The 12,649-nt window shown below is 40.1% G+C and overlaps 1 protein-coding gene across 1 annotated transcript in view; it reads right to left on the reverse strand.

Annotated features, from left to right (window-relative positions):
* Nucleotides 1–9,164: 9,164 nt before the first annotated feature.
* The window catches only part of LOC122815196, a 249,413-nt gene continuing 245,928 nt past the window's right edge, over nt 9,165–12,649 (reverse strand). Inside the window, exon 17 of the mRNA XM_044087489.1 lies at nt 9,165–9,547. Coding sequence (XP_043943424.1) covers nt 9,502–9,547 — 46 coding nt within the window. The 3' untranslated portion in view covers nt 9,165–9,501. The remainder of the gene's footprint in view (nt 9,548–12,649) is intronic.

Consider the following 12,649-nt stretch of genomic DNA (forward strand, 5'->3'; position numbering starts at 1 on the left):
CACTTTGCACAGTAGGCCTCAGAAAACAAGCAGTGCTAGGTCTTAAAATGTATTTCATCACCATGATACTACCTCTTCTGGTGATGTAATACATCACCTCTACCTCTTCTGGTGATGGTGGTATCCCCAGAACAGGTAATGTCATTGTAGCAGAATTCCAGAGTAGCAGACATTTTAGAATATACTTTAACAGTGGAGTAAGATTTCAGCCTAGTGGTTCCAATAAAAAATTTCTTGTTCATTATAGTTTAAATTACACAGCATTTTTCATGTTGTCCAATATGTTCACAATGGATCATTACATCCTAAGCAAAATTTGTTCATCACAGTTCTAAATAAAGAAACATCCTGCAACAGGAGAACAAGTCACGTCATGGCTGTGCCATATGCTGTTTCTTTTAAAATAAGTTTTATTAGCTAGCTCATTTGCTTCACAATATACTATATACAGCTATGTTTAGACAAACTAAGACAAAAGGGTATTCTCCAGCTTGAGTTTTCAGTTTACAGTGGCTTCTTGAACTTTGTTATATTTCATCTTCACTAAAAGGAGGAGAACTCTCCTGATGTTAGCACAAATCACAAGCCTTCTAGAAAGAGAGTTAACTTCATTTGTAGCACACAGAACATGATGAATACACTCCAAAATTGGAAAAAGACAAGTCTTTTATTCACTTCTGTGAAAGCAAGGAGGTGTATAGCAAGTGTCGTTATGGATAGCTTTTATTTGTTATGAATTAGTCTTGCAGCATAGCACACACAGTGGCCACCACTGAATAGCAGCAAGAAGCCTGACACATTGGAAAAATTTTATACTGCCATGAAGAAATCTTGAAATGTTATAAAGCTTTTACAGCTGTTAGTCCATAAGAGGTACAGTCTTCTAACTGGTGTGTGTGTGTGTGTGTGTGTGTGTGTGTGTGTGTGTGTGTGTGTGTGTGTGTGTGTGTGTGTGTGTGTCTGTGTGTCACCACTAAGTGCTTCATGGCTTTCAAAGCTGTAAAACACTTTGCACACCTACATTTTTTCTACAGCTTGTAGTGTGCTGGAGCAGCTGAAGCATCACGTATTACAAAGATTATGATCGGATCTGTCTGATCATAACAAAGTGTTATGTGCCCAAACTATGGCGTGTTGCCTTTATCCTACCTCTCCATAAGAGAGGCAAAAACAACAGCATCTCTAATTTCCGCCCTATAGCTATCACCTCCCCTATCTCTAAAATCCTAGAGAAATGTATCCACCTACAGCTTATGCCATACCTATCCTTACATCAACTAATTACTCCAACTCAACATGGATTCCGACCTGGCCATAGCACTACCACTGCCCTGCTCTCTTTCTTAGACACAGTAAATCTAGCCCGTGACTCTGGTAACATTATCTCTACAGTTCTACAAGACCTGTCCAAAGCATTCAATACCATTTCCCAAACCCACCTCTTAAACCACCTCTCTAACCTCCATCTCTCCAATAATTCTTTATCTTGGTTCTTAAGCTACCCCTCTGGTAGGTCTCAAGCCGTGAAATGGGGGAAGGGCACCTCCTCCTTCCTTCCAACCCCCACCGGGGTACGTCAGGGATCTATACTTGGTCTACTGCTGTTCAACACCTTCATTAATGACTTCCACAAAGCCATACCCAATACCAAAATTGTACAATATGCTGATGATTCCACTTTAATCTGCTGCGCCCCCACCCTTCCTCAGCTACAAATAATAACCCAAACTGCCTTCTCCTCCACTGAACAATGGATGCTCGAAAACCACCTCTCACTAAACACCAACAAATCCAAAATTCTGTTATTCTCTCCATGAAAACGATCCCCTCTTGATAAACTTTCTTTCCAAATTGTAAGCCACAACAACACTGCCTTAGAGGTCTCTCACTCCGCTAAACGTCTTGGGGTAACTATTGATGAACACCTAAAATTTGATATCCACATCCAGCAAAACATTAAAAAAACTCATATTAAACTTGGTCTGCTATACAGAAACATCCACTTCCTTTGCCCTCCCACCAGACAAATCCTTGCCACTACCTATCTGCTTCCCTCACTTTTATATGGTGCTCCTCTCCTATCTAACATATCTGCATCTCTCTCCTCCAAACTTGAAATCTGCTATAATAAAATTTCTAAATTTGCCACCAAAGCCAAGTTCTCCTCCCATCACTGTACTGACCTTCATTTGTTAAACTGGCTTGAACTCCCCAACCATCTACATTATCTCCAAATTACTACAGCCCATAAACTAATTTTCCAACCTACTAAGTGCCCAGCCCTGTCCAATATCCTCCAACCATACTCCCCTCCAAGATCTCTAAGATCATTCCCACCAAAACCTAATCAGTGTCCGTAAACCCAATCGACCTGCTGGGCAGTATCTGCTATCCTTCTCTCTAGCAAAAAAAAAAATGGAATTCCTTGCCATCCTCCCTAAGGACTTGTGAAAGCTCTGACACCTTTAAAACTCTTCTACACTCCTGCCTTTCTTCCAAATGGAAATGCAACTGCTCTCTCCCCACATAGCCTCATGCCTCACTCTCCCCATAAACCTTTCTCTAACTCTGAGCCTAAACTTAACCTGACATAACAGTAAAAGTAATCGCCTGTTCAACCCTCTTCTACCTCCACCACCTCTGCTCTCTTTCACGTCTCTTTCCTCCTCTTTCCCAGTTGCCTTTTCCTCCTTTACACTTCAAATACCTTCTAACCTGTGATCGTACTCCCAGTCTTCTGCTAACCTGTGATCGTACTCCCAGTCCTCAGCTAACCTGTAATCGTACTCCCAGTCATCTGCTAACCTGTGATCATACTCCCAGTCCTCAGCTAACCTGTGATCGTACTCCCAGTCCTCTGCTAACCTGTGATCGTACTCCCAGGCCTCTGCTAACCTGTGATCGTACTCCCAGGCCTCTGCTAACCTGTGATCGTACTCCCAGGCCTCTGCTAACCTGTGATCGTACTCCCAGGCCTCTGCTAACCTGTGATCGTACTCCCAGTCCTCAGCTAACCTGTGATCATAGTCCCAGTCCTCAGCTAACCTGTGATCTTACTCCCAGTCCTCTGCTAACCTGTGATCTTACTCCCAGTCCTCAGCTAACCTGTGATCATACTCCCAGTCCTCTGCTAACCTGTGATCTTACTCCCAGTCCTCTGCTAACCTGTGATCTTACTCCCAGTCCTCTGCTAACCTGTGATCTTACTCCCAGTCCTCTGCTAACCTGTGATCTTACTCCCAGTCCTCAGCTAACCTGTGATCTTACTCCCAGTCCTCAGCTAACCTGTGATCATACTCCCAGTCCTCAGCTAACCTGTGATCATACTCCCAGTCCTCAGCTAACCTGTGATCATACTCCCAGTCCTCAGCTAACCTGTGATCATACTCCCAGTCCTTAGCTAACCTATGATCATACTCCCAGTGCTCTGCTAACCTGTGATCCTACTCCCAGTGCTCTGCTAACTTCTTTAGCTAAAATATAATCTGCAATGACTTACTCCTGTTCTTTACCTTAAAATTACCTTCTGCACCCTCAACGTCTTCTATAAATCCCCTGTTCCTACTCTATATCATACCTTCATAAATACACGACACTCTGAAACCATATAACCTATGATGTCCTCTGACTCTTAATCATGTTTGATTTGTGTTTGTCTTTACTTTGACTGTAACTATGAACACACTAACATAATTTTATTTAATTGTACTCGTCTTCATTTAATTGGCTTTTTATGTGTACAACTGGGTATAACTGCATATATATTTTCACACCACTTAATTTGATTTTTATGTGAATAACTGTATAATTTCTATGTAATGCAGATTTTTATGTGAATAAGTGTGTATAATCACTATGTCATGCAGATATTTTGTGAATAACTATGCATAATCACAATGCAATGCGGAGCTTTTCTCCCCGGGCCTCCACTGAAAATGGGCTCCCTGAGCCCATTGGACCTCCCCGGTCATCAAACTGAAATAAATAAATAAATTATGTCTCAACATTGATGCCAAGATTCCCACTGATTTTCTGACATCAGACACCAGATCATAATCCTCCCTGTTATAGCTGTTCCTCCGCTTTTATATATGTGTGTTAAACAAGGTATTTTCAAAAAGAGTAGGAAGTTTGGAGGCAAAGTGGATAGCGTTATAGCATCACAGCAAGAGGTTTCCTGGTTTGAATCTCGGCTGGAGTGCCTTCTGTGCAGCGTCTGCATGCCCTCCCTGTATTCATGTGGGTTTTCTCTGGGTGCTCTGGTTTCCTCCCACATTCCAAAGACCTGCAGTAGGTGGATTGGAAGCTCTAAATTGGCCATACATGTGTGTGTGTTCATGCAACTGTGTGGTGTGGAAGAACAACCATGGCAGGGCTAGCCTCTTAGCAGTGTAAACCTTGGCTCTAGATTATTGTCACTGCTGAACTGACCCCCCTGACCCCTTGTGCAAAAATGGGAAAAAGGGGTTATGGAGAACTCTCATTAGCATGTTAACTAGCCTGAATGCTCAGTTTTATCATGCATTGCACATCACAACCACTGAAGTGTAAATCCACTTACCTCACATACATTGACTTTAGATAAACTATAAATGTTAAACTGAATATATAGTGATCAGAAAAGACATATCAGTAACTAAAGAGTTATCACAAACACTAAATAGAATAAAATATAAAATGTTTTATACATTAAGGGTATAGTAGATAAACTCTATCAACAAGGCATCAATCCATATGTTACAGATGGGTAGCAAATTGGCTCACTGATAGAACCCACATAGTCAAAATAGGGGAAGCCACCTCAAGCAGTAGACCCATAACAAGTGGCGTACCACAGGGTTCAGTCTTGGGGCCTCTGTTATTTGGGATATACTTTTCTGAGGTACAGGCCAAAACCAGTGGGCTATGGCTGACCAAGTTTGCAGATGACTGCAAGCTGGGTGCTGTCATCAATTCCCCTAGTGATGTAGACATCCTCCAGGAGGGTTGCATGTAAATAAATGACTGGTGCCAGAAACATGGCCTCAAGCTGAATACCAAAAAATGCATCATCATCCTTTTTGGGGAGAGTGACGTCCCTACAAATTATCACATTAATAACAACGTGCTAAGCACACAATCAGTCGTGAGGGATTTGGGCACCCAGGTTGATAGCAACTTGACTTTTAACCACCATGTTGCTTCCATTGTATGGAAAGCCTTCTACATGGCCCACCTCATAAGTAAGGGTATCTCATCCAGGAACAAGGAGGTCATAACATCCCTGTATTCTTGCCATATAAGGCTCATTATTGAGTACAGTGCACCTTTCAGCATGTATCTCGCAAGGCACATGCAGCAGCTAGAGATATCACAGAGGATCCTCACCAGGAGAATCCAGGGCTTCAAACATCTACCATGCACAGATAGGCTAAAAGCCCTATCCCTCTACTCAGTTTCATACAGACTCCTCAGAGGTGACCTCTCTCTGGCATACAAAGCGATCATGGACCTCACCCTGATGGGACTGCTGCATATCCGCAAGTCAAACTCCACTCAAGTAACCCACATGTGTGGCCTCATTCTGGTCTGTGACATCAACAAGACTTGTTGGTGGGACAGATTTGGTGTCCCAGAGACTCCCCCATTTGTGGAATAGGCTCTCTCTCCACATCAAGCAGAGTACCTCTTTATCCCTTTTTAAGAGCAACCTGGATAACTGGATGGCAAACAGGAAATATACCCCTGGGATTCCACCCATGTCCCTGCTGGACAGGGGCATTGGGTGCTGACTTGTCTAAACATGGGCTAAACTCTTGGCTAGGCTTATAATGGCCTTAGGCCAATAGCCTAGTAACCTCCTATAATCCTATGATTAAGTGCTAAGGAACATTTTGGACACAGTCCACCTTATGCTTTATTTATTATCCAAGTAACATTGGCTAAATGCTCTCAGCTCTGTGTCATGCATGATTTAGTGATAAATAGAGTCTCTGTTAATGTAGGAACTATAGGCATGGAATAATATTCTGGATTTGTAGTCACTTACATTTATTCTGTGTGTAAAAAGTTCTGTGATTATTTCTCAAGAATTACATTTGTACTTAAACGTGAATGGTGGCGGGATGAGATATTTGATAATCATACTTTTTAAAATCCCATGTATTTGCGTGCTTTATTTTGTTCTTGAAGTAAAAATCATTCATTTCGTAGCAGGATGGATTTTTCAGTCTTTGGTAATCTGTAACACATTCATATCAAATGAAACCATTTAACATTTACCAGGTTCCAGAATTTGACAGTTCACAATGGAAAAGTTAAATCAACTACTCAAAAAATGTTTAATTTGTGAAATGCTTAATGGATGCCAGTAAACTAGATCAGAGACACTGAGTGGCTGATTTTAATTTAATACTGTTGTTGTTTGTCTTTTGGCTTTTCCTGGTTAGGGGTCGCCACAGCAGAACTCCGGTCTGCTAATGATTGGCAGTAGATTTTCACGAACGCCGAGGTGCCAGCTCGACGTCCAACCTTCAATGAAGGCACGCCCATTTACGCATGTCTTTCGAACGCCCATCGAACCGCAGGGAGGACATGCAGACTCCACACAGAAGGCATTCCCCGCACTCCAGCCAAGAACCGAACGGGAGAACCTCTTGCTGTGAGGCAACAATGCTACCGCTGCACCACCGCAATTTAATACTAATATGTAATATTAGTTAACCTTTATACTTACCACAATATTAGCCAGCATTTTTCTAAGTGACATTTATTATTTGTTTTGTAGTACCTGCCTGGTTAAATGTTAAGGTTGTGTTTATTGTACCATAAATTCCTAATTTTGTTTTTATTTCTTTTAATCTTTATTAAGGATCAGTGTTGCTGTACAGCCCATCAGTAACTGAAAGGTATGTGTTCATTAGAATGGCAGGACAGTCATTTTACAAACAATACTGTATTTGTTGCCATAAGGACTATCCTGATGATCTTTGGAGAATAATATATTTAAAGTACCAGTCCCATTTTTTATGTGTGTGTGTGTGTGTACGTGTGTGTGTCTATTTGAACTTCTTATACAGTACAGTATCTAATGTAAGTTAAGAAAAGTACTTATTGCATTACATTACATCTCAAACAACATCTCTAGGTCTTCCAAGATAGACTCATAATCAAAGTGTGTTTTTTTTTACCTGATGACCTGAAGCAGTCTGAAAGCTAAGGTGTTACTTAACATAGTACAGACGTATTGTGAGAAATGTGACAACAGACAAGATGTGGTGACAGTGTGTTATATAGGAATAACTCAAAACCTGGTGTGACTACACACTGCAAATAGTAAAATAAAAGAGTCAGCAGTGCCAATTTGACCTTGGCACTGTATTTAGAAATTACTTGAAATTACAAAAAATTAACATTTCGGTTAAAACAACATAAAGATGTATTATAAATGCATTGGGCTAGTCTGTAACAAACTATATAGTACCATTTAGAAAGTTCACAGGGAATGTATCACAACGTCTATCTGCAGACATCTGAACATAGATTAGATTTGGTATGTTCACTGTTTTTAACTTGCTCACAGGGAATGTATCACAATGGTGTATCTGCACACGTGATAATAGATTAGATTGACTACGTTTTCTGTTTTTTAACTTGCTCACAGGGAATGTATCACAACAGTGTATCTGCACACGGCTGAGCATAGATTAGATTCGGTATGTTCACTGTTTTTAACTTGCTCACAGGGAATGTATCACAACGATGTATCTGCACACGTGTGAGCATAGATTCGAATCTGTACGTTCACTGTTTTTTAACTTGCTCACAGGGAATGAATCACAACATTGTATCTGCACATGTGTGAGCATAGATTAGATTCAGTATGGTCACTGTTTTTAACTTGCAGTGCTTGTTTTAAGTTTCAGATGTCCATTGTATATTAAATGCATTTCCTTGCTTCAGAAATTTAGTCTTACAGTGCACAGAAGCTGGCTGGTGGGAATTTAGGAGGTCCTGTTCTCAGTACATCACGCTCTTAATATTTATGAAGTAACAAATAACAGTGTAGAGCTGTCACTTTGAAAGTGAACCACAGTTAGTACAGTGTGTAACGTAACAAGTTTAACAATGATCTTCTGTTTGCCCTATCATGGTTGGGCTTATTCTCCAAAAATTTGTCAATATATTTAATGTGTCTGCACATTCCTGCAATCAAAAATGCTATATCACCTCGATATGTCAAAGCAGATTACTTTGACATTCAATACTGTAAAAGCCCAGTGTAATGTATATATAGTTTGTCAGCATCAATACTATGAAAATAAAATGCTACTTATAGTAAACATTACTTCTAGAGCTGATCAGCTTTCTCATTTTGTTGTTAAGGAACATTGTACTGCCTGCATCCAACAGCACTACTCAGAATGCTGCTGGGAGCAAAAAAACTACAGTTAATAATATTTAATAGCATGGTAGTTGCATGCTAATGGAATGCAGTCCTGAATTAAAATTGCCAATATTTAAAAGGAAACAAAATGCCAGTTGCAGGGTAAATAGAATGCAGTCCTGTGAGAAAAAATATCAAGACCATAAAAGGATGCTCCAGTGAAACCAGTGTTGATGATGATGATGAAGACGGTGCTGCTAAATAATGCTGCATTAGCCTGTTGAATAAAAAGGACAAATGAAGAGTCCGTATCCGTACTCTGGCAATCAGGAACCGGCCTAATAAAGCAAAAACAACAAAAAACAAACAAACAAAAAAAAAAAAAAGAGAGAGAGAGAAAAACAGAGAGGGGGGGGGGGGACAGAGAGAGAGAGAGAGAGAGAGAGAGAGAGAGAGACCATGTACTACTGAAAATGTCCACTAGAGGTCAACAGAATAAGATGCAATACAACAAAGAAGGCAGAATAAAAGAAAGGTAGCCTTGCTGTTAGTGAACGTATCATATGCATATGCAATTATTGTACTACACAGCCGTTCTCCTATTCTAAGCAGAACTATGTGAAATCTTTTGCATATGACCATATTATAATTTAAAAAAGTCATAGACTGCAAAGATGGACATGGAAAATTGCAGTCTCTTGTTGAATATTGGTAAGTCAGCTCAAAAATAGTAGAAAAGCATATGTTCACAAGTAACTGTTGTCAAATAATACAAAAGAACAATTAAGTGTACCAAGAATAAACTAAATTGGGTATAACTGTGTATTTAGCATTTCTGTTATGCACTTACATATAATCACTGCATTTGCATACTGCAATGACCCATATGTTAATATTGATTTTACAAGCAGTTCACATTTGCAGTCACAGTAATGCCCCATACCTACAGACATTTATACTATTCCTCAGCCAATGGAGGGTTTTGTTTAAGGCACACTTTCTCATGCAGAAAGTAAAGAGGTAGCTTGTCATTTATTGGCATACAGGATGCTTCCACGAAAGGCAGTGGTAATCTGTTACTGTGTATGGATGGAAGGCCACACAAACTGCATGCTGCAGTTATCTTCCTATATTCCTTAGTCATTCCAACCAAAAATGTCATCGTCATCAACTGAGACAGAGCTGAAAAAATATATATATAATTAAAATTCATGCAGTGTCTGGTTTTGCTTACAAACTAACTAAATTAAATTGAATTATATAATGATTTTTTTAGGAGTTGTGATGCACTTAAGTTTCACAACAAGAACAGAAAACCAAAAATACACTTTCAGGTAGGGTCGCAGGTAAACTAAATCCATAAATAACTAAGAAACACAGATCCTGCGACTCACATGGCAATGTTTTGAATGAAAACAACCTCTGTAGCAAAAACGAATCAAAACACTGAATCTATCAGCAAAACGGAGAGCGCTTTCGCGTTGTTTTATTAAAGGACACATGGAGAGTCCGTACTCTGGCAGACTATGTAAGTTGTTTTCATTCAAAAGATTACTGTGCGAGTTGCAGGATCTGTGTTTTTTAAGTTTCACAACAACCTTTGAGAGACAAACTTTAAATACATTTTCAGGGATGGAATTGTTGCTGAAACAGTCATTGCTGGTGTCATGCCATACAGAATGTGGCATATTTTGCTGTTTACAAAAGATCTCTTCTTAATTTTGTCTTTGCTCGATTAATTAAGTTTTATGAAACGTGTACTGTATCTGGCCCAGTTTCTACTTCTCAAAGGCAAATACTGTGCTATGAATGATAGCCTTGTAATTTTTCACACTGGTTTAACAAGAAGCTACTATTTGACTCTTGCACAGTGCTTTTTTAAAGTAATCAGGTTATTATAATGGTCAAAAGCTACTGTAGGTGTGAATATGTGTGTGTGTGTGTGTGTGTGTGTGTGTGTGTGTGTGTGTGTGTGTGTGTGTGTGTGTGTGTATCTGTGTTCATGCCTATCAGTCAATAAAAAGAAGTTATGTACTTACCATAATGTTCCATGTTCGTAGTCCATCTCGCCTAAATTCTTGCTGGATAGGTTCAGAGCCGATATTTGGCTCTGACTCGGCCTATAATAAAGCTCAAGAGCCTTTTACTGGCTCGAGGCTAGCCCTTATCCCATGGTGCCTCATCGCAATTCCCCAGATCTAGTTTGCAAGAAAGTAATAAATACCTATCAGGTAATAATAATAAGAAAGAAGTTGTAAAATACAGGAAGGGATTAGAAACATAAGCCATTCCAGGTGGACAATAAAAAGCAAAGTCAGGCAGCCCCCAAAAAAGGTCCACTAGATCCCCCAGAAACGGGAAGGGGGTTGGAGGGAGGGTGCAAGAATATAGGCGAGATGGACTACAAACATGGAATGTTACGGTAAGTACATAACTTCTTTATGTTATGTAGTCCTATCTTGCCGTAATTCTTGCTGGATGGGACAGCATCCCTAGCACCTTTATCCCGGGTGGCTCAAGCAAAGAGACTCTTCAGCACAGTGGACCCAAAAGATGACCTGTCCCGGGAGGCCAAATCAAATTTGTAATGAGAGACAAACGTATGTGGTCTTGCCCAAGTAGCTGCTGCACAAATAGTATCAACTGGGAGCCTAGATCTAAAGATGCATGAAGTAGCTACAGCCCTAGCAGACTGACCTTTAGCTTTTAATGGTAATTGTCTACCAGTTTGTTGATAAGCAAAGGATATGTAATCCGAAAGACATTTTGAAAGAGTAATTTTTGAAACAGGTAAGCCTTTTCTTTTGTCAGAAAAGGAAACAAAAAGTTGATCAGATTTCCTGAATTCTTTGGTCCTGTGTATATAGAATCTGAGGGTCTATATTATATCATCGAACTCTTAAAAAAGCGAACGCTGATTGATCGACCTAATTTAAGCGAACGCTTACAATCTCGAACTGTCAGATCAGTGATTTTTTTTCCCAGGGAAAAAAAATCGCTGATCCAAAACAAATAACACACAACACAAGCACACCAAACAAACAGAAATCCACACACATACACCTAAAATCTGATACCTAACCCTACACTAAACTATGCACACACCACTAACTACCCACTTGCCTTAACCCAAACCCTAACCCTAAGGTCCGTCACTATCGCACACTCACCTCACCCGCTCTCTAACCCTAACTCACTTAAATCCACCCTAACCCTCATGTCCACTCAATCGCACACACACCTAACCTGAGCCCTAACCCTAACTCACCTAAATCACCCTAACACTCACATCCACACAATCGCACACTTACCTGAATCTGACCGGTAACTTTCCACCATAACACTGAAAATACCGAAGCAACAGAAACAGACAACCAAATTCTTTCCCTAAAAAAAAATTCAAGTTTCTGCTGCTTCAATATTTTGCAGTTTTGTGAAAATAAGTTTGATCAATCAGCGTTCGCTTTTTTAAGCGTTCGAGGATATAATATAGACCCGAATCTGAACATCCCATGAACATCTAGCTGGTGAAGTCTATACTCTGATTTATTAGAGTGGTTTGGAAAAAAACACAGGTAGCTCAATGGTAGTATTCAGGTTGTGTTCTGAGCATACCTTAGGGAGAAAGGAAGGTTTTGTCCTAAAAGAGACTCTATCCTTGTGAAAGATAATGTAAGGAGATTGAATAGTTAGGGTTTGAAGTTTCGAGACTCTCCTAGCCGATGTTATAGTTACCAAGAACAGGGTTTTCCATGATAACAATTTTAAGTCTGACGATGAGGATGGTTCAAAGGGTGCAGACATCAAGGATGAGAGGACTAAATTTAAGTTCCAGGGTTCTAAAGGTTGTTTTATTGGGGGCCTAAGAAGAAGAACTCCTTTTAAGAAGGTTTTACAGAGGGAGTGTTGCATGATTGGATTTCCCATGAAACCAAAATGGAAATTGGAAATGGCAGCTAACTGAACTCTAACTGTAGCGGTTGCTACTCCTTCAAGAAAAATTGTTGTTAGGAAGGATAAAATGGAGTCTAAAGGAGCTGTATATGGATCTAAGCCCCGGTTTGTCGCCCAAAGGGAAAACCTTTTCCATATGCTAGAATATAGTTTCTGAGTGGAAGGTTTATAGGATGAAATTAGGATGTGTGGAGATAAGGGAATGCACTTGGCTATACGTGGAATTGGAGCAGTCATGCTGTCAATTTGAGGGTGTGGATGGAGGGGTGGAACTGTCCTGATTGATGAATCAGGAGATCTGGAGATGGATCCAGAATCCATGTTTCCTCC

Source organism: Protopterus annectens, chromosome 11.part0 (genome assembly GCF_019279795.1).
Source record: "Protopterus annectens isolate FY-2018-M chromosome 11.part0, PAN1.0, whole genome shotgun sequence".
Lineage (NCBI taxonomy): Eukaryota > Metazoa > Chordata > Ceratodontiformes > Protopteridae > Protopterus > Protopterus annectens.